Source organism: Crocodylus porosus, unplaced genomic scaffold, assembly GCF_001723895.1.
Source record: "Crocodylus porosus isolate Cpor-Errol unplaced genomic scaffold, CroPor_comp1, whole genome shotgun sequence".
NCBI lineage: Eukaryota > Metazoa > Chordata > Crocodylia > Crocodylidae > Crocodylus > Crocodylus porosus.
Window position 1 is genome coordinate 173,251 of NW_017728939.1, and position 19,694 is coordinate 192,944.

At 49.4% G+C, this 19,694-nt stretch overlaps 1 protein-coding gene across 18 annotated transcripts in view; it reads left to right on the forward strand.

The window, feature by feature from the left end:
* The window catches only part of MACF1 (microtubule-actin crosslinking factor 1), a 194,524-nt gene that overhangs the window by 88,613 nt on the left and 86,217 nt on the right, over positions 1-19,694 (forward strand). For 13 of the 18 annotated variants that reach the window (XM_019547553.1, XM_019547549.1, XM_019547558.1 and 10 more), the window contains exons 30-46: positions 245-328; positions 554-661; positions 1,247-1,345; positions 1,597-1,749; positions 1,986-2,074; positions 2,389-2,524; positions 5,983-11,349; positions 11,863-12,012; positions 12,455-12,670; positions 12,795-12,944; positions 13,827-14,054; positions 15,587-15,736; positions 15,829-16,062; positions 16,784-17,011; positions 17,698-18,222; positions 18,672-18,848; positions 19,069-19,192. In XM_019547553.1, the coding sequence (XP_019403098.1) occupies positions 245-328; positions 554-661; positions 1,247-1,345; positions 1,597-1,749; positions 1,986-2,074; positions 2,389-2,524; positions 5,983-11,349; positions 11,863-12,012; positions 12,455-12,670; positions 12,795-12,944; positions 13,827-14,054; positions 15,587-15,736; positions 15,829-16,062; positions 16,784-17,011; positions 17,698-18,222; positions 18,672-18,848; positions 19,069-19,192 (8,218 nt within the window). The remainder of the gene's footprint in view (positions 1-244; positions 329-553; positions 662-1,246; positions 1,346-1,596; positions 1,750-1,985; positions 2,075-2,388; positions 2,525-5,982; positions 11,350-11,862; positions 12,013-12,454; positions 12,671-12,794; positions 12,945-13,826; positions 14,055-15,586; positions 15,737-15,828; positions 16,063-16,783; positions 17,012-17,697; positions 18,223-18,671; positions 18,849-19,068; positions 19,193-19,694) is intronic. The other 5 variants (XM_019547562.1, XM_019547563.1, XM_019547565.1 and 2 more) reach the window with 1 other exon arrangement.

Below are 19,694 nucleotides of genomic sequence, written 5' to 3' on the forward strand. Positions count from 1 at the left end.
ATTTATGGAATGAAGGAAAGACAGAGGCATCACTTGCTCTGTTTCTGCTTGAAGACACCAGAGCCATCTAACTGGGAACCTAATTTGGCACCTCTGAGCAAGTGTGAGAGGACAGCAAATGGGGCTATGCATAAAAAGAGGATGAAAGAGGAAAACTCAGTTAAAATGGCAGGGGGAAGGAAGCCCTCTGCACCTGCAGCAGTTGTTCTGATAATGGTTTTGCTTTTGAATTCTTTTGTCAAAGGCTTTGGTTGCAGAAATCGAGAGAAATCAAGCCAAACTGGACCAGTGTCAGAAATTCTCACAGCAGTACTCGGCTGCTGTCAAGGTAACAACATATTGCCTGGATCCAGGGCTTGGGGGCGGGAGGGGATATTTTCTTCATCTTCCGTTCTCATAAGCCGGTGAGGAGAAACAAACTCCTCAGCTGTTGTCAGCAGTGATTCCAGCACCAAGCGGTGGGAGGCAGGTTGAATGAGCTGCCCAGGGACTCCAAAACACTAAGCTTCATTAAACATTCAACACAAAATCATCTTCTGCCTTTAACTTCCAGGACTACGAGCTGCAGCTCATGACATACAGGGCATTTGTTGAATCACAGCAGAAGTCTCCTGTGAAACGCAGACGCATGCTGTCGTCTTCAGATGCCATCACGCAGGAGGTGAGGAGTCTGCTTGCCTTCCAGCTCTAGCCTGGTGGGGGAAGAGTGGGGTTTTTTTTTATTATTATTGCCTAATAAAATCAGGTGCAGGGGACAGGGGAAGATGAGCTGCTTCCTGCTAGTTTAGTTAAGAGGAGAGGAGCCTTTCCCCACTGCTCTGCATTATGAGGCCAGGAAACCGGACACTAATAGTTTGATTATGACCTAGACCCTTGGAGCACAAGTTCAAATCCCAAAAGGGTCAATTCAGCCTTTTGTCCTTCCAAAGTCCGCAGCCTACTTTCTACTGTACATACTTTATGCTGCGTGTGGACTTTTGAGAGCCAGGGTCCAGTCTGCTTCATATGGACTCTAAAGATCCCATGGCCATTTTCAGAAGAGCTTAGGGGTTCAGTGCACTGTCTTGGACCCAAATCTACCTTTCACTCCCTAGCTGTGCAGCTTGCTGTGCTGTAACATCTCTCACCGGGGAAGTGCTTGGGATCCATCTGAACAAGAGGTGCTGTGCCCATGTTGTGTCTTACAAAGTACTGTGGCTCTGTGACCTCGGGGGGTTTGAAATCTGCACTTTGTTCTTTTCCTCAGTTCATGGATTTACGGACTCGCTATACGGCTCTGGTGACACTAACAACCCAGCACGTGAAGTACATCAGTGATGCTCTCCGGCGGCTGGAGGAGGAGGAAGTAAGGCTATTTTATAGAACCAAATGAAGAATTGGCATAAGCAGAAAGCGCAGGCTCACTTAATAGCATCTACAAATGGTTACCCGCCACCTAAGCCCCAAATTGTCCTCTTTGCAGCTTTACATCATGTGGACTTTGTCGGATCTGTCCCCCAAAAGATTCTACCTGCTTGTTGCTGGTCTCTGGCAGTGGGAATTCTGGGTCTGCCTTTTCATTAACATGGTTTATCTTTCTGTCTTCCCCACCTGTAGAAAGTAGTCGAGGAAGAAAAACAGGAGCACGTGGACAAGGTGAAAGAACTCCTGGCCTGGGTTTCTGGTTTGAAGCAGAGCGCACAAGTCAAGGCTGTCTCACCCAAGGGCAAAGAGCTGGGAGACATTGAGAAATCCATCTCCGAGCAGCAGGTAAGGCAGGGATCCTGCTTCCTTCCATCTCTCTGGTTGTCTTCATGCTGATGTTGTACAGACTAAAACTTTGTTCTGCTGTTTCCAACTGAGCATCTCCAAACTGATGAAAGCAAAGCAGCCTGGATGCTTTTTGCTGCAGTGCTGTGCGTAGGCTATAGTCTTGGAGCACTTCTGTAGCTTCTGCTTGTGTGTTTCCCAGCTCTGAATCGTAGCGTCCCTCTTCTTTTCAACAGGCACTTAATGAAGAACTAGCTACAAAAAAGGAGCAAGTCTCTGAGGCCATCAAAACTGCCCAGATTTTCCTAGCCAAACATAGCCACAAGTAAGTACAACGTGTAGTGGTCGGTAAAAAAAAGGAGAACGGGACCATGGAGCACAAATTTTGTGATACGGACAAATTCAGGTTGTGATGGGACAATGGTTGTGGCGCATAATTAGCTTGGCCTTTGTGCCATGGTCTTTATGTGCCATTAGCACATTGTGCCATGGTCTCCGTGGCACATCATTAGCTTGGCCTTTTGGTAGCAGCATTCTGTGCTTGCAGGATTATTTCCTTTGAACAAAATCCTAAATTCACAGAGCTAAGTGCCGTTTTCTCTAGATGTAATGAGAGACTTTGCGTTCCCCCCCTTGCAGGCTTTCTGACTATGAGAAGGAGCAGATTTCTACCCAACTCAGTGCTCTAAAGGATTCCTACCAGCAGCTCTGCAATGACTCCACAGAACAGCTCCAGCAACTTCAGAGCCAGCTGGCTCAGGAGACTGAGAACAAGGTACCTTTCCCATTCTGTCCAAGAGCTGCCTAAATACGACATGTGACCTTTCTTGCAGGTGTGACAGAGGCTTTGCTTGGTTGCGTGCCTCACGACTGCCAGCCGTTCACAGCCCGTTGGCTTTGTTATTAATCGCACGTGATCTGCCTCCTTTCCATTCTGTCCCATACATTGCACTAGGGGGTCCGGGCTGAGTTGGTTGCTAGAGGCCAAGCAGAAGAGGTTTCTGTATTCAGTTCCAGGTCGGCAGGAGACAGTTCTCTGCAATACAGCTAATGGGAGCTGCTCCCTGAGCTGCAGAGCTGACTTGCTCTTGCAGCGAAGCAGGTTTGAGATGGACTTCTACTCTCAAAGCGAGACAGTGTTCATTGGGGTTTCCTTAAGGAAAAGGAGCTGCAAAGGCTTTGTTCACTGCGTTTTGCAGCAGGATGGTATCTGCATGAGGATGGACGCACGGGGCAACCCTCGTCACGTGTCCATGCAGAGATTGCGAAGCAGGCTTAGTGAGCCATGTGCCCGCTTTGAGCAGCGTGGAAGCGAGCTCCTCTCCATCTTGAATGCCAGCCCCCATAGGCCCTCAGCTAAGCTGAGACCTTCACTGACTCAGTGGCTGGACCCCTGTCCATCACCCATTCTCATCCAGTGACATTTCTGTCGGTCTCCATTTCACATTGCACTCATGCATGGGGAGGGAAGGGTTTGAAGTTCCTTCTTATTGCCTCTATTATTGGTGTTTACTGTCTTCAGTCATTCATGGATATACCTGTATGTGTATGTAAGTGTATATACATGTGTCCAATGGATATCTCTGTGTGTTTGCTTGCTAGCTGCCTGTACTTTGAAGCACTGGCCAATTCAGATATGCTTTTGTGACAGCCAAAACTCAGACTTGGTTGGCGAGGGAGCAAGATCCCATTCCAGACCCAGAGGAAAGGGTGACAGTTGGGCATGTTTCAGGCTCCTATCGTTTTCAGTGCTGTGTGCACATAAGTAAAGTAATCCGTAGAGGTGTGTTAAAACATTTCAGCTGTCTCCATCCAGGTCTTTTTTTTAAGTTGTCATTTTTAGCTCACTTTCCAGCAGCAGACAACGTTGCAGACACAAGGCTCCTGGCCTCTAAGCCACCAGCCTCACCAGTGAAGCTTTCACATCATTGTTGCTACCTTCCCTGCTGCCAGAAAGGAGGCTAAGAACAGCCCTGTACTTTAAAAAGGTGCAAGGCGTTCATTCTTGCCTTTCCCATATCCAGCCCCAGGAAGGCAAACGTTTTCCTACCAAAATTTTCCCTTGACTTTGCTGTGTTTTATTGAAACAGCATGGAAAGACATTTCTGCTTGGTGGGGGGGGGTGTCTTTGGGTGTGTGGTTGTGGCAGGACCCCCTGTGTACAGCCTGTTGAATAACAAGACTATAAGAAAAGAGCAGGCTCGCTGGCATGCTTGGGGAAGCCTGAAATGAGGGGAGGGTTATAGCTCTTCCGAAGAGGCCCCTTTAGGCCTTTGCTGTAGATACTTGGCCTGTGGGAAGGACGCATCTTTGAGGCTATCGTTTGGTACAGTTGCTTCATTGTAGAAGGGAGCGTATGAAGGATATTTTAACATTTGCTTGCTGGAAACATCTGACTCTGTGAAAGGTTATAGAATTCAAAAGACAAAAGCAAAAAAAAAACCAAAAAAAAACCCGAACTACAGAGCGCGCTACATTGAGCATGATGTGTCCCTGTACAGTTTGTGTTTCATGTCAACTATTGTTGAGATTAACTGACATCCTTGCTTACAAGTTTAACTAACCCTCCGGACTCTAAACACACAACCCCAAACCCCACAAAGTGACAAAGAGGACGACCCGTGTGTGGGGCTCTTTTTTCGCAAAACAAAACAGTCGCATGCTGGACGCTAACCCCAAGCTTTACACTGTGTGCGTGACACGCCTGAGCTGCTCCATAAGGCTCTGTCTTTAACTGCTCAAGGCACGCCCTGCAACTCTGGTAAGTAAAAGCTTTTTATGTCCTTTCTCACTTTCTCTTTCCCTCTGTCCTTCTCCGGCTTGTTCGGTGTGGAGCGTGCATGTTTGATTGTGGGGGTGCGGGTCGTAGCCCCGTTGCTCTAAGGACACAGGCAGACAAGGGTCTTTGGGTGAAGCTGATATCTTTCATTAAACCAACTCAAATCCTTGGAAAAATTCTCCTTTGCAAGCTTTTGGGTTTGATTCTGGTGGCGGTGATAACAAATTGAAAAGCTCTTTAATGGGTCACCCCATCTACGCTGCAGAACCAGGACAAAGGGAAAAACCAGATCATCCTTGGCCATCTTACCCCAGCAACACAGCAGCCATGTAGTACTCCAGTGACAGATTTCCTGATTTGAGAGCTCGTAGCTCCTTGGACCAGTACAAACTACATTTCTTCCATAGTTCCCCAAGCTGAGATTCCCAGCTCCTCCTTCCATGTATCCCCAAGGGAATCGCCCAGCACCGTGTGTCCATCTTCTGTGTAAGCAGCAGTTTGTACAAGCTGATAACTAGACCATGTGCAGCATAGGAAGCGCTTAATTCCCATGGGGTTCTGCAAGAAACCTGCTCTCTTCTAAGCCTGCCTTTTCCTGTGCTACTACCAGCAAGAGAAAAGACTTTCTGGAAATACCTGAACCATTTGCTATGTGAGCTTCTGTCCCAATCACATGGTTTCCCACTCTGGGACCTATTGTAGCCAAGAGCTGTATTACTTCCTGAGGCTTTGACTTGCCTACTAAAGAGCATGGCTATTTCTGATATAGTGAGGGAAATCGTGGTGGCTAGTACTGGAGGATGCACTGCTGGAGCCCTCTTGCATGATCAGAAGCAAGTTCACTGCCCTTTAGTGCATGACTGGTCTGTAGATAGGCTGATATATGCCATGAGCTTCCTTTCTTTTTATCGGTGGCTGGCACTGCACATCTGCTAAGTGAAGAGTATTATTTGTGCATGGCAGGGAGCATAGGAGCAGTAAAACAGCAGGGCAGTTCTGAAGCCCCAAAGGCAAATAAGGATAGCACACAATGGGCTTCATTTTGTCTTTTTTGAACTGCAATATTGAAAGGCTAAAGTGTGTCTGTCTTCATGTGTCTTTCTCTCTCTTTCTGTTGATCACTTTGGAAAACCTTGCAGGTTTTTGCTGCTTGCTGCTTTTGCTGCATTATCATCATGGTGGATATCTGAATATCTCAGTGCTGCCCCATGTGGTAGACTAAACTGAGCCCTAAAACACAGCTGATGATGTGCAAGTCAGAGGCCATCCGGATGCTGGGATGCATTGGGAGCTGCACTTTGGGATCTGCTCTCTAGTCTAGGGGGTTTCTTTTAACTCTTTTTTTTGGAAGTAGAGACATCCCTGAACTTGATGCATTGCAGTTACTCTGGTAGCTTGCTTTCACCAGCCTCTGTGGTTCTAATTTGTTTTTTATTTTCTCTTTTCATTTTTAGGGGACTGAAACAGTCGCAGGAGTGATAGACCTTGGCACAGTGGAGATATTCCCTGTCTTTGGTGCGATGCAGAAAGGTCTCATAGACCAGGACACAGGTCTTGTGCTGCTGGAAGCTCAGCTTATCATGTCTGGCTTGGTTGTTCCTGAGACCAGCGAGAAACTCTCTTTGGCAGAAAGCCTGGCAAGAAACATTGTTGATGACAGGATGCTCCAGCAGTTGCAGGAGCTGCAGGAGGCCCTTCATTTGATAGATCAAATGAGCTTTGAAAGAAAACAGCTTCTGCCTGTTGTTGCTGCGATAGAGGAGCGGAAGATTAGTGAGAGCCTTGGCCTGAAGATATTAGAAGTTCACCTTGTCACGGGGGGTTTTATAGACCCTTCAAGTCAGGACAGAATTAGCATGGAGAAGGCTCTTCAGAAAGGCCTCATTACCACTCAGACTCACTCAAAACTGGTATCTCGTCTAAGATCAGCCAGGGATGTGATTGACCCCAACACAGCTGAGAAGATCAGCCTGACAGAGCTAATGCAGAGATGCATCATTCACCAGGAGACTGGCCTCCAGTTGCTCCCTGTCAAGCAGCTGGCAGGTGGGATGGTGAGCCTGAAATCAGGCAGGAAAGTTAGCATCTTCCGTGCTGTCCAGGAAGGCTTAATTGATAGGGAGGTAACGGTGAGGTTACTGGAAGCCCAGCTGTTTGCTGGTGGCATTGCAGACCCCAAGACAGGGCACAGGCTGACAGTGGATGAGGCAGTCAGACATTATTTGATTGATCAGGATATGGCATGTGCACTCTTAATCCGACAAGTGCAGACAGGTGGCATCATAGACACCATCACAGGAGAGAGATTGACCATTGATGAGGCAGTGAAGAAGGATTTAGTAGCCTCCAAGATTGCTCTGGTGATCCTGGAATCTCTTCGGTCCTTTGTGGGGCTGCTGTGGCCTGAGTCAGGTGAGATCCTACCTGTTGCAGATGCCCTGGAACAAGGCCTCCTGTCTACAGACTTGGCGTGTAAGATTCTCAACAAGAGACGGTTCATCCAGGCTCTTTTTGTTCCGGAAACCACTGAGATCTTGTCCTGGAAGAAGGCGGTGGAGCAGGGCGTCTTGGAGGGAGAGGTTGCGAAAAGGTTAAAATCAATTGCTATACCCGACATGATGCCCAGCATGCAGCTGGCAGGCTCTCCGGCTAGAAGCAAACTCAGCCTGAGCTCTGCAGGAAGAAGCCCTCCAGGTCAGGAAGAGCAAAGTGACTCCCTGCCAAGGAGCAAAGATGAAAGGCTGATGGTCCATTTGATGACCCACAGCTATATCAACATCCATAATGGCCACAAACTGCTCTTAGTAGATGAGAAATTAATTGATTTAACTAAAGCCTTTTTACAGGCACAAGAAAATGGATCAAACGCTGACTTGGTGGAAGGGAGAGAAGAGAGTTATGAAGAACTCGAAGTTCTTGAGGAAGTAAAAGTCACGGGGAGTGTGTTTCCTGAAAGGGAGCCCGGTAATGAATTGGCTTTAAAACAACTTGAAATTCAAGTTGCCCCTTCAACAGAAGAGTGTAAAGAGCCCTCGCCACCAAAACGTTTTCCCGATAGCAGGAAGGCGCAGAGAGCAATCGGAAGTGCTCCGCTGGAAGATGAAGTAAAAGCATTGATTATGAAGGATCAGGGGAAGAGTGTAAAACCTGTTTCCATTAAGAGCCAGATTGACAGTGAACTGGGAAAGGAACAAAGACTGGCAACAACCAAGCCTGAAAGCCTGTTCGAATTGTCAAGGCAAGAATCTGTTCGTGACCCTGGTGGGATTAGCTTGGCGATGAAGCCTGGAGAACCAGAGGAAATGCCGGTGGAAGCAGAAAAAGCTCCTGGGGTTCCTGTACTTTCAGTAGATGAAGCAAGGAGTTTGAAACATCGAGACGGAGCACCTGAACCTGCAATGGGTGGTGTGAAAAAAGAAATCTGTATTTCTGTGGCCCTACTGGAAAACCTAGAGAAACCAGAAATCATAGAAGAGGGAATTCCAGGATGGGGGGAATCGGAAGTGGAGTCGGAAGAAATTGAGGAAATCTGTTTGTTCCAGAAGGAAGAAGTGGGGAGCAGATCAGTGGAAGGAGAGGAGATGAAGCCTCCTGAAACTGGGCAGGAGGAAATGGAAGAAAGGCAATCGGAAAAAGCCCAGAGTGCAAAAGCGTTGGAAGTGGAAAAACAGGCGATGAAAGAAGTATCAGTTGGTTACAGTATTGATGAACCGTCCCTGCTAATCCAACGTCCTGGGGAACGGGAAGGAGACGACACTCTGAAAATGCTCGTGGCGCAACTCCAAGGCGGTGGCATACTTCACGAGCAGACAGGCAAGACTCTTCTCCTGAACGAAGCAGTATCCTGCGGTGTGGTGCCCAGCCACACAGCTGTTAAAGTGATGGAGGAAATGAAAATGTTCAATGGCTTCTTTGACTCCCAAACCTGTGAATCGTTGACCACCGATGAAGTCATTAATGAAGGTCTGATGGATGAGAAGCTCCTGCAGAAGGTGCTGGCCTGTGATAAAGCAGTCAGTGGTGTTCTTGACCCATGTAACAATGCCATCTACTCAGTCAAGGATGCCGCGGAGATTGGCCTTTTGGACAAGGAAACAGCAGCGAGGATTCTGGAAGGGCAAGTGGTTACTGGAGGAATTGTTGACTTGAAACGTGACAAAAAAATATCGGTCACCTTGGCTTCAAACCTCGGCTTGATAGAGCCCTCCGGTCAAGAAGATCTCATAAAGTTGGAGAAAGCGTCTAAAGGAAAAGGCACTGACGAGACAGCAAGACAAAAGCTCGTTGGCTTACAAGCTGAAACAAGTGGAATTATGGATCCTAAAACCAAACAGCCTTTGACCATTGTCCAGTCGGTCGAGAGAGGTTTGCTCGACAAGGAGAAAGCCCGTCAGCTCTTGACCAAACAGATAGCTGATGGTGGAATTATTCATCACGCGTCTGGAATGAGACTATCTGTCAATAATGCAATGAAACATGGATTAATTGATCGAGACTTGTGTACAGAGCTCTTGAAGGCTGAAAGTGTGTGTCTGCATTGCTACGTTCACCCAGAAACCAAGGAACGTGTATCTTTACGTCAGGCAGTGTCATCAGGGCTGGCTAACCCAGAGCTTCAAAGTAAAGTACAAGAAATACAGGCGTTGAGTGGAAGTGTTTTTGATCCTGTCTCTGGTGGGAGGTTGACCTTGTCCCAGGCTGTCAAGGAAGGGTTGTTGCCTGAGCCAGTGGTGGAAAAAGCCATGGTGTCATCTGAAATGAGACACGGGATTGTAGATCCCGAGACGTGCATGCTTGTCCCCTACTCCGAACTGATAAAGAAATGCAAAATTGACATCGAATCTGGACAGAGGTATCTGGAAATTCATCCCTTCCGAGCAATGAAGGATGAGGTGACCGGACGCATGCTCACATGTGCCCAGGCAGTAAAGCTGGGGAAAGCGGACCTTCTGCCCACTTTGAGAGTCCTGCAGGCTCAAGCGGACACTGGTGGGATCGTGAAAGTCGATAATGGTGACAGACTCTCTCTGAAGTCTGCTTTGGAACAAGGCCTGGTGGATGTGGAAATGGCGAGAATCATTGCATCCCACCAAGTGATGACGGGAGGAATTGTCGACCCCGATAGCGGAGAGAGATTAATTCTAAAGGAGGCTGTTGAGAGAGGATTGATCAGCCAAGAACTAACTGCTGCTATTCAAGGGGCTGTTGGCTTGCCCAGTGACAAATCTGCTCCTGGAGAGCTGAGCGAAGTTCGTCCCCAGAAGGTAGCGGAGAACACAGCTGCCAGAGAAGAAAGGCTGGCTCCCTACGGTCACGTTCCTGAGACGTCTGTTGAACACACAGCTGGATCTGAAGCAATGGACTACAAGTCAGTTGGAGCCAAAGCTGATGTTGCTTCTGAAAAATCACGAAAGACGTCACATGCAGCAGTAGAGGGACTGCTGAAACCACTTCCTCTTGAAACTTCAGGGCGCCCCGTGATCGATCCACCCCAAGGCAAGGCTGCCACGGTCCCTGAGCCTCCCTCCATGTTAGACATAGCACGCCCAACTCCACAGGCGGCTGCGGCAAAGATGCAGAAAAAAGGGGTTAGAAAAAGCAAAATGCGGGCTAAAAAACCTCTGAATGAGGACTTGGTGGGGAGCATAGTAGCAGCTCAGGAGCCAGAAGAAAGAGAGGGGCTGGGGGTAGCGGAAGAGCAGTGGTTTGCTGACAAAACGAGGCCTCAAAGCAGCAGGGACAAAGACAAGACGGAGAAAGCCAGGATACAGGAAGAGCAGGTGGCAGCAGTGGTTGTTTCTGAAGGAGGCCAGAGGACAGTGAGGGTAGAAGAAGTAATGGACGGATCAGGAGCGGTAGAGACAGGGCCAAAGGAGTCCACCTGGTTGGATCAAGGCAGGGAAGAAAAGGCTCGCACAAAATCCAGCGAACCTTTGAAGACTGCAGTTCACAAGAAACACGCGGAAAATAGACTGGGGGACAAGGTAACAGGGAAGCATCCTGAAACTCAGCACCAGACCCTGGTTGCAGAAAGTCTCGGTGGTCCAAAAACATTGAGTGGAGCTGATCTAAAACTTACGGAAAGAAAGAAAACCAAGAAAAAGAAGGCAGGGCAAGGCAGTGTCCCAGAAGAAGCCACGCTGCTGGAGAAATCTTCCAAGGAGAAAAGGGCCTTTCCTACCCCGGAGGCCAAAGAAACGTTGCTGAGAACAATCGAGGAGGAGCTGATTTCAAGCGCTCGGGAACCAAAGCGTGAAACTCCCACCAAAGAATTAGCTGGCGGGTTGCTTGGGGATCTGGCTGAACAAAAGCAAACCGAGGTCAGTGAGGAGCAGATGGCTGAAAAAGAAGGTAAGCTGATTGCCTTGGGAGCTGAAGACCACATTGCGGAGGATGAGCAAATGACCATTACCCCAGAAAGCGTCACGCCCCAGGAGGCAAGCGGAGAGATCAGAAATGGTCTGGATTTCTTTGTGGCAGTTCAGCCGCAGGAAAGGACGTCCCGAGAAGTGATCGGGCAGGAAGTCAAAGATGAGTTCTCTCCGATGACCTTTTTAGCAGAGAAAAAGCCAGCTGCCTTGCAGACCAGAGGGGATCGAGAGTCCTCTGTGGCCCTTGGACTAGAGGAACAGGCATTGCACGAAATGACCCTAGAGTTCACCGGCGGTGAAGAAGCCTCCTCCGCAGCCCTTCAACCAGAGAGAAAAGAGCTCCATGAGATAACCAGAGAGGACAGCCATGCAGATCAGCAGTTGTGCGTGACTATGACAGATGGGGAGAGACTGCAAGAAACTTCAAAGGAATCCACAAAACCAGCCAAGGTAACTGTGTTTTTCTTTAAAAAAAAAAAAAAAAAAAAGAGAGATTTATTGCATGTTTTCTTTTTTGATGCCAATGAGGAATATTTTGGGCAACTGCAATTGACAGCAGGAAGCATCTACAGAGTCTAGGGATCCTATTAGGACACGCAGTGCTAGACAAACGATATCAGTTGAAATGGATTTGGCAAATGAAACTGTGATATATGGGGGAAAACAACTGAAACGCAGGGTTTTTTTTCTTCTTTACCAGAACGTTGCTTATAAATGACTAATCCGTAGGCCTGTTGTTTAGCAGTTTGACTATAACATTGCAGATTTGTTGCCATTTTTAAACTTATGTTGGAAGAGGAGCATGCATTTCATTTCTTCCCAGTACATCTTGTAGATAAGAGATTGAGCAGTCCCTAAAGTAAAAAGTTACTGGGAGGGAAAAGTCTGAGAGCTCTTTCCAATGCACGATGCTGATTTGTCTCTTTGGAAACCTGAAATTTGTTTTCTCTCCTAACTCCGCAGACTGTGGTCAGCAAAAAGCGGTGTCTGGAGCACGATGAGAAGCTGGTCTCTTATCTCTCTATGCTCCGAGATATCGAGATGAGAATTAAGCATGTTCAGCCCATTGGACAGACTTTGACAGCATTGCAAGACCTGCTGCATCAGGCTGAGGTGAGAGAGCGCCGCTGTCCTGGACTTGCTCTGATTTGCATGTCCTTCCTTCCTCTGGGTTAGTTTTTTCAGGGTTCACATATTGGGATGGTAGATCCCGTTGCAGGTTTTTATTGGCCCTTCTGAGCACTCTGGGGAATTTGGTCTGCGACCTGAAAGGTCTTTAAATGCAAACACAGAGTGCATGTCTCTTATTTTATGCCTCAGGTCTTCACCCATGCTTGAACAATAGCCTAAGTGTGCCTGCTATTGCCTGGAAAAGGGTTATCATAATCTGGCTAGCCAAGAGCAGCTGGATGAACTGGTTGATTGTAATGAATCTTTTTAGCTGATGCACACATTGTTTAGATCCAGCTCTCCCAGCCTTTGTCTTACTGTCAGTTTTGGCAGTGAGGGGATGAAGTCACTATATCTCAGACTTAATGATGCCATCTTGCCCCAGGTCCTGGACGCAGAACTGAAGGAGCTGCGCTCTCCAGTGAATCGGGAGTTGGACTCGGTGAAGTGGATCGTGGCCAATCCACCCCAAGAGGTCCCTGAACAATTACTGAAAGCTTTGGAGAAAGATGCCAAGAACCTTCAGAAGTCTTTGAGTTCGGCGAGTGATGTCCTGGACTCCCGGTTGCTAAATCTCCGCAGCACAGTGCAAGCTGAAAAGGTACTGCTCACAAGTGCGCTTCCGCCTTGCGTGCCCTGCTGAAATCCCCAACCCAAGCGAGCCCTGGGCTTTTTCCTTCAGTCGTGCCCCACGTTTCAGTAGCGCTTTTTGTTTCCTTTTTAAGGCTAAGATCCTAATGCGGTGTGAAAAGCTCCAGGGCAGACTGCAAGAGCTGTTGAGCTGGGTCTGCGATACCACACGAGTGCTGGACAGCAGCGATTATCACAACGCGAGGGATGCTAACGGCTTGAACCGCAGCCTTCGACATTACACGGTAACCATAGCAACGCCTCTAATCCCCACAGATAAAGTTGTGATCTCCTGCAGGGCAGGGATGCTTTGAATTCGTCCTCCTCCCGGCTTCTCCCAGCATTGTCAATTATTGCACGTGGGCGTGCCGGGCTTCTGGCCTCGTTTTCAGGGCTCAGGTTCGCCGAGCTGACGAGCAGTGGAGCAGTGCACGGAGAAAGCGAGCAGAGGTTTGACTCTTTGTGTCAGCAGTGATCCAAGTCGACTGTTACTGCTCAGCCCTTCTAAGACGGCAGGCCGGTGCACACAAATATGAAGCATGGGACCCTCTCCCTGGGCTCTCTGGAGTCTTTATCAGTTGACACAGTGTCTTTACCACCTCTTGGCTGTGACACTTCAGCTGTGGGCAGTCAAGCTTTTCCTCATGGCTCCCCAAGCTATAGCTCCTGAGACCCAAGTGTTGGGAGGAGGTAGTGTGAAAACCTCTCACGGACCGAGTGCGGAGGGCTGTAGAACGAGGCAGTTGAGGACTATTGGTGTATGGGCTGGAACCTCTTATTTCTGTAGCTGGGGGTATCTTGAGAGCCATGCCAAATACTTGGAGAAAAACTGGGTTTGTTGAAACATTCACGATAAAGTCGGGTTTTTCTAAAGCTCTTGGGAGGCCTGGAATTAAGGGTTAGGAGGAGAGTCAGAAAGTAGCACCTGTCAGTCCATCACGTGTGGACATACAGTGCCCCAAGGGGAGACCTGGCTGGACCACCTCAGCTGCTGCACTGAAGCATCCTGTTTGTTCATGGGTCTTGTTCAAAGCCAATGGTTTAAGAAATGGCACACAGATGAGGAGCTGTTTCACAAACAGCCTTTTTTTTTTTTTTTTTTATCTATCTCTTTCCCTTTTATTTAGGAGTTAAAACAGCCCCTGGCTGACAATAAATCTCAGCTGGATGCCATCGCGTTCGACATCCAGTTCTTTATCTCCGAGCACGCCCAGGACTTGACACCTCAACAAAGCCGGCAGCTGCTGAGACTGCTCAATGAGCTGCAGAAGGCTTTCTGGGAGCTGTCGGAGCGTGTGGCAGCTCAGGTGGAGGTCCTGCAGGTCTGTCTCCGTCAAGTGGAGCAGACAGATCAGGTGAAAGTCGCGGGGCGGGAGCAGCTCGGCTGCAGTCTGCTAACAGAGTTGTGTTCAGCCTGGAGCGTGTGCGGTGAAACGCCTCGTGCTCGGCTCTTGGAGTCTGCCTGCATGTTGTCAGGATTTATAACTTCACCCTGCACGTCACGAGCTCCTTCAAGAGGCTTGATTCCTCCTCCTCCACAATTCCCGGCTTTCACAGGCATGAGCTCATGCTTTCCCTTTGAAAGCATTCAGGACCAGGGAGCTCCCAGCGGGCTCCTCGTAGAACAGTTGGCCAGTCCCTTTGGCGCTCAGCTGTGGGCAAGTGACCAGGTTGAGCTGAGATCACAAGTGCTTTTGGTTTTAATGGACCCAGCCTAGTCCCCATCAGGTCCATCGGAGAAGATAGCTGCACAGATTGGCACTGCTTACCAGCAGTGAGAGCCCGTGCTGTTCCTTTCCCACCTTCTTTGCATAATTCGCATGTGGCAGACACGAGAGAGACAGCTGTTTGGATGCTGGCCGCCTGTAGAAGCACACAGCACCCACGCCAACTAAACCCCTCAGTTCTCTGCTATATTCCTGCAGCCCACATAACTGCATGCACCCCTCCTTCACTCAAGACAGTATTCATGTTTGTATTAACCGTCGCTCTCAATAATGCTCGGCTTCTCCCATCATTGTGTGTGTATTAACCGGTTTGCTTTGCTTTTTCAGATTCAGTGTGCACCCACCCTAACCCAGGAAGATCTCGCTTTTGCAGCCGACAAGCTCTTAAGGACACTCTTTCCAATTGCTTCTCTTGTTTGTCTTAAAGACTGAGAGACCCAAGCGCGTCTGTTTGCACACGTGTGTATGTTTAGTTGGTAGTGCACAAGAAGAAGCTTTTGCTGGTGAAGAGAAGAAGCATTATAAGGACGGTCAGGGTCACACATCATGCTCAATTGTTCAAATAGGCGCTACTGTATTGTGCACCAGTGGCAAAAATCTAGGGGCTGGGTCGGCCACAGAAACACTTGGTCCCTCCTAGGCACTCTTTCTCCCACCCTGATGTCACTTTGCTTTAGGTCAGTTGATGCTCCCTGGCTGCAGTGCTGCGTCAGGTCATTCTGCATGGTCAGCCTGTCTAGACATGGCTTTTCTTGCCCAGGTTCTGCATGGATTTTAATCCTGAGACTGAGAGCCTCTTTGGGTAACCAGACCGTGCTTTGTACAATTTGGCCTGCTGCCCCCTCTGAGATTGTAAAGGCTTGTTTAAAAGAGAGAAAACCCTCCAGAGGATGAGAAATGTAAATTTAAGCAGATTCTTTCCTCGACATACTTGCAGTTCTGCAGCTACTTTGGACCCTGACCTCCAGTTGTGGAGCCTGCAGATCTGTGCTGGAGAGGGAGTGCCTGCGGAGAGCGTCTGAAGGTGTCTTCTGTGCTGCATCCATGCCATCAGGAAGATGCTCAAACTGTAACCCTACTGCTTTGCTTTCCAGGAATGTGGCAGTACAGGCCGAGCCACGGGTCTGAACTGCTTCCTTTCCCTTTCCCTTTAAAACCAGACGCTCCAAGAGCAGCAAGCCATGCGCAGCAGGAAGCTGGAGGAGGTCTGCACCTGGCTAGGGCAGGCTGAGACCACGCTAGCAGATGAGCAGAGAGCAGCCAGCAAAGGGGACCTGCCCACACTGAAGCAGAGACAAAGTGACATTAAGGTCAGTGCTGGAAGACAAAGGCAGGGGAGGGAATCGAGGAGCTGCTCAGTGGGCACCTAAAGTCTTTGTCTGTCTTTTTGTGGTGTTCCCAGGCCCTGCAGAGGGACATGCAGACTCGGGCTGCCTCTTTTGCCAGCGTCCTGAAAGCAACAGAAGAATTTTTAGAGGAGAACAGGACTAAGATGAACCCCGAGGAGCTGGCAACCTTGCAGGAGAGGCTCTGTCACGCAAAGAAGCAATACCAGTCTCTGCAGGAGAGGACTGAGGTGGCCCAGAAGGAGCTGGAGAGTGCTGTGACAGCGGCTGTGCAGCAGGAGACGGAGAAGGTAACACATCCGGGGCTGTCATGGGGCAGGCGCTTTACAGAAAGGCAGCGGCCTGTGCTGGGACTCGGGAATGCCCTGTGCTCTAGTCTTGGCTCTGCTACTGCTCCGCTGCACAAGTCACATCCCACCGTGTGTCTCAGTTTCCCTCCACATATTGTAAAGCATCTCTCCACCCCAGATCTCTAAGCAAAGGGTGCTGGTGGTGGTAATGAAAGGAAGGCCTGGGATGAAGGAAAGGAGCTGTGCTCGGACTTGAGCAATTGGTTGCACTTCTAGTGGAGCCTTCAGAGTAAGCTGGTGCCTCTGGTAACTCAGAGAGATCTCGGTGCCTTCACATAAGCCCTGACACTCCTGTACTTTGATGGGACAGAAGTAAAAAGAACATGCTTGGAGCCACCCACACACCCACTTTCTGTATCTGGCTTGAGGGGGACCTTCTTAGATAATTAAAAGCATGAACTCGCTTGAACAGGGTGAGAATTGCAGAATGACTTTGGTTGCATGGATGTGCCTATTTACAGTTGCATGTGGGGAGTTTTATATGGTAAAAGGACATTGGGGACATTTTGAAGTTCTTTGAGAGTCTTGGGCAGAGCGGTGGACTGGGGAGGAGGAATGCCACCCCCTGTACGGGCCTGATTCTCTTGCCCTTTGTTGAGACAGCAGCTTATACAAAGTCAAGAGTTGTCCTCAGCTTACGTATTAGTTGTGCTATTTCCAGGTGAAAGCTGCCAAGGAACTGGAGGAGAGCAGGAGCAAGATTGAGTCACTTCTAAATTGGGTAGGATCGTTAGAACAGGCTGGAGGGCTCTCCGAGCAGAAACGCCCCTCTCTGGGACAAACGCCAGGAAAACAAGTGGGAAAAAGCTCCTGGGATCTTCCTGATGGTCACCTGGTGGATGTGAACAGAGCTGCAGAGACCCTTGAGCAGCAGTACGACAGGCTGAAGGTGAGGGTGACTCCATGTCCTCTTCCAGATTAGCGCCTGCCCTGCCATTAATAATGCTAGTGCTGCCCAGTGCAGTGACCCGACCACCATACGATGACAATGGTGCGGGTTGGTGTTGAACGTCTGCGTGCATTTGCTTTGTGCCGGTGACTCTTTGGTGACTCAAGCAGGAGCCTCTGGCATTCTTGGGAACCAACTTGTCTGCTAGGCAGAGAGAAACAAAGATGCAACCATATTTATCACGTACAGTACACCCCAGAATAAAATATGCGCTTGGTTTTTAAATGGCAGAATGAAGAAAAAGCAAGATCTGTCCTTGTAGTAAGTGAGTACCAGCAGCTGAGTCTGCTCCTTGTTCTGCTCCCTGTAATGTGTGCAGAATTTACACTGGCTTTTGTTTGGTGAGCAGCTGAAACTGCTCTTACCGTATTTCCTTGCATATAATGCACACTGCAATTTGCAGCACCTGTTTTTTGGGTTTTGTTTTTTTTTAAAGACGCATGTTGTATGTGATATAAAATATGGTATTGGTGGTGTAATGAGGTAGGGTACTTTGCATTTAGCGTAATGAGATAATGTCTTTGGCAGTGCACAGGGGAATGGTTAGCTGTTTGCCAGCAGGGTGGTATATCAGTAACAAGGCATTGTGTGTGTGTTAACGTGTGTGTTTTTAACGTGTGTTTCAGACTCGCCACCAGGAGCTGCTGTCTCAGCAGCAGGATGTCATCCTAGCAACCCAGTCAGCTCAGGCCTTCCTGGACAAACAGGGCCACAACTTAAAGCCAGAGGAGAGATACCAGCTACAGGGCAGGCTGGAGGAGTTGAAGGAGCAGTACGCTGCTTCCCTGTCGCAGTCGGAGCTGCAGCTGAAGCAAGTGCAGGTGCTGCGGGATGAGCTGCAGAAATTCCTGCGGGACCACGGGGAGTTCGAGGCCTGGCTGGTGCAGGCTGAGCAGGAGCTGGAGAGGATGCACCATGGGGACAGCGACCCCCAGGCGCTCAGGCCGATGCTGCTTCGCCAGGGGAGCTTCTCGGAGGACGTCATCTCGCACAAAGGGGATCTGCGGTTTGTCACCATGTCTGGGCAGAAGGTGCTGGATGCTGGGAGGGCAGCTGCTGCCGAGGGAGGGCCCGAGCCCTTAGGAACGGGGAGCTTGGTCAAAAGCAAGCTGGATGATGCCACGCAGAGATACACGACTCTCCACACCAAGGTAACGGTAGCTTCGTTCCTGGGAACAAGTACCCACCTTAATCCCTTATGCAATACCAGCTTGTGGTCCTGCAGGCTCTGGCTCTGCATGGGCTGGGGAAGTGACCCATCAGCTTGGCCCTGTTAAATGTTCCTTGATCACCTTAACAGCGCTAATCCCTGTCCTATTCACACAGCATGACTGGCCGAGCTCCACAGCTGTGGACTGTGCCATCTTCTAGGTCCTATGTGGCCACAAGCCCAGTATCAATGCTGAAGCAATAATAATCACTACATTTGCCGATAACGGTCTCTATGTAGCCACATGTGAGTCTTCCCTCAACTGGGTGAGGCTGAGTCTTTCCCTAGTGAGATCTCTGCTTTCTTCCAGCAAAAGGGTGAGAAAGGGCAGTGGTTTCCAAAGCACTTTTGCACCTGTTTCACATCCTTGCCCCATGTTTCTTCCGGCAGTGCACCAAGCTCGGCTCACATCTGAACACCTTGCTGGACCACTACCAGCAGTTCCAGGAGGTGGCAGATGCTCTCCGGGCCTGGCTGCGGGACAGCGACACAGCGGTGGCGAAACTCCTCTCAGAGCCGGTCTCCTCAGACCCAGCAGTTCTGCAGAAGCAGCTTGCCAGCGCTAGAGTAAGTGACCCTCAGATACCCTGAATGCTCCCCTCTCAGGGCACGTCTCTGCTCAGGGTTATCAGTTGGAGGGGAGGCAAACCTCTACTTGCTCGACATCTAACCCTAAACTCCTTGGAGTTCCAGTCACATGGGTGCCCTTGGGGGCGGTTGAATTGGGCCGTCACTCCTTGGTGGATGTTATAGCTGACCTGAATGGTCTCATCTCGTTTTGGAGCAGCACCTGCAGGGAGATCTTGCCGAACATCAAGTGCCAGTGGAGAAGCTGCAGAAAGCATCCCGTTCCTTGCTGGAAATACAAGGCAAGCCGGCTCCGGACCACAAGCGTATTCAGGAAACCACAGGTACTAAGCAGTGCGGCTGTCTCTGTCTGCATGGGGATGAGGGGAAGGTGTGGACACGCTAGAGGGAAACTTCTCCAGGTCAGACATAAAGAGGGACAGAGGACAGGATAGTGGTTCCAGCGATGTCTGCTTGTTTTCGGCACCGTGTGTGCACACCTGTGTGTCACTAGTGCGAGTAACTGGCCAGAGAGAGAAGTTCCCAGCACTGAGCCAGCACCTGTCCACACAACACTGCTGGTTTCCTTTAGAGGGCTTATACTTCTGTGTGGGGAAGAACGGTGCAGGAGGGGTGCAAGGGTGAAGACTAAAGAGGAGACTTTGGTCTTGTCAGCCTAGAAATGATATAACAGACCCCCACACGGTGACCTCCCGTAATAGTAGCCCTAGTGAACCACTGTGTCCCCAGCAACCTTCGGCCTAAGCATCTTAACTCCTCGTGTGTGAGGGGGAAGTTATCAGCCCTGCTTACTGCTGGGTTTTTCATCTTCCCTTGAAGCATCTT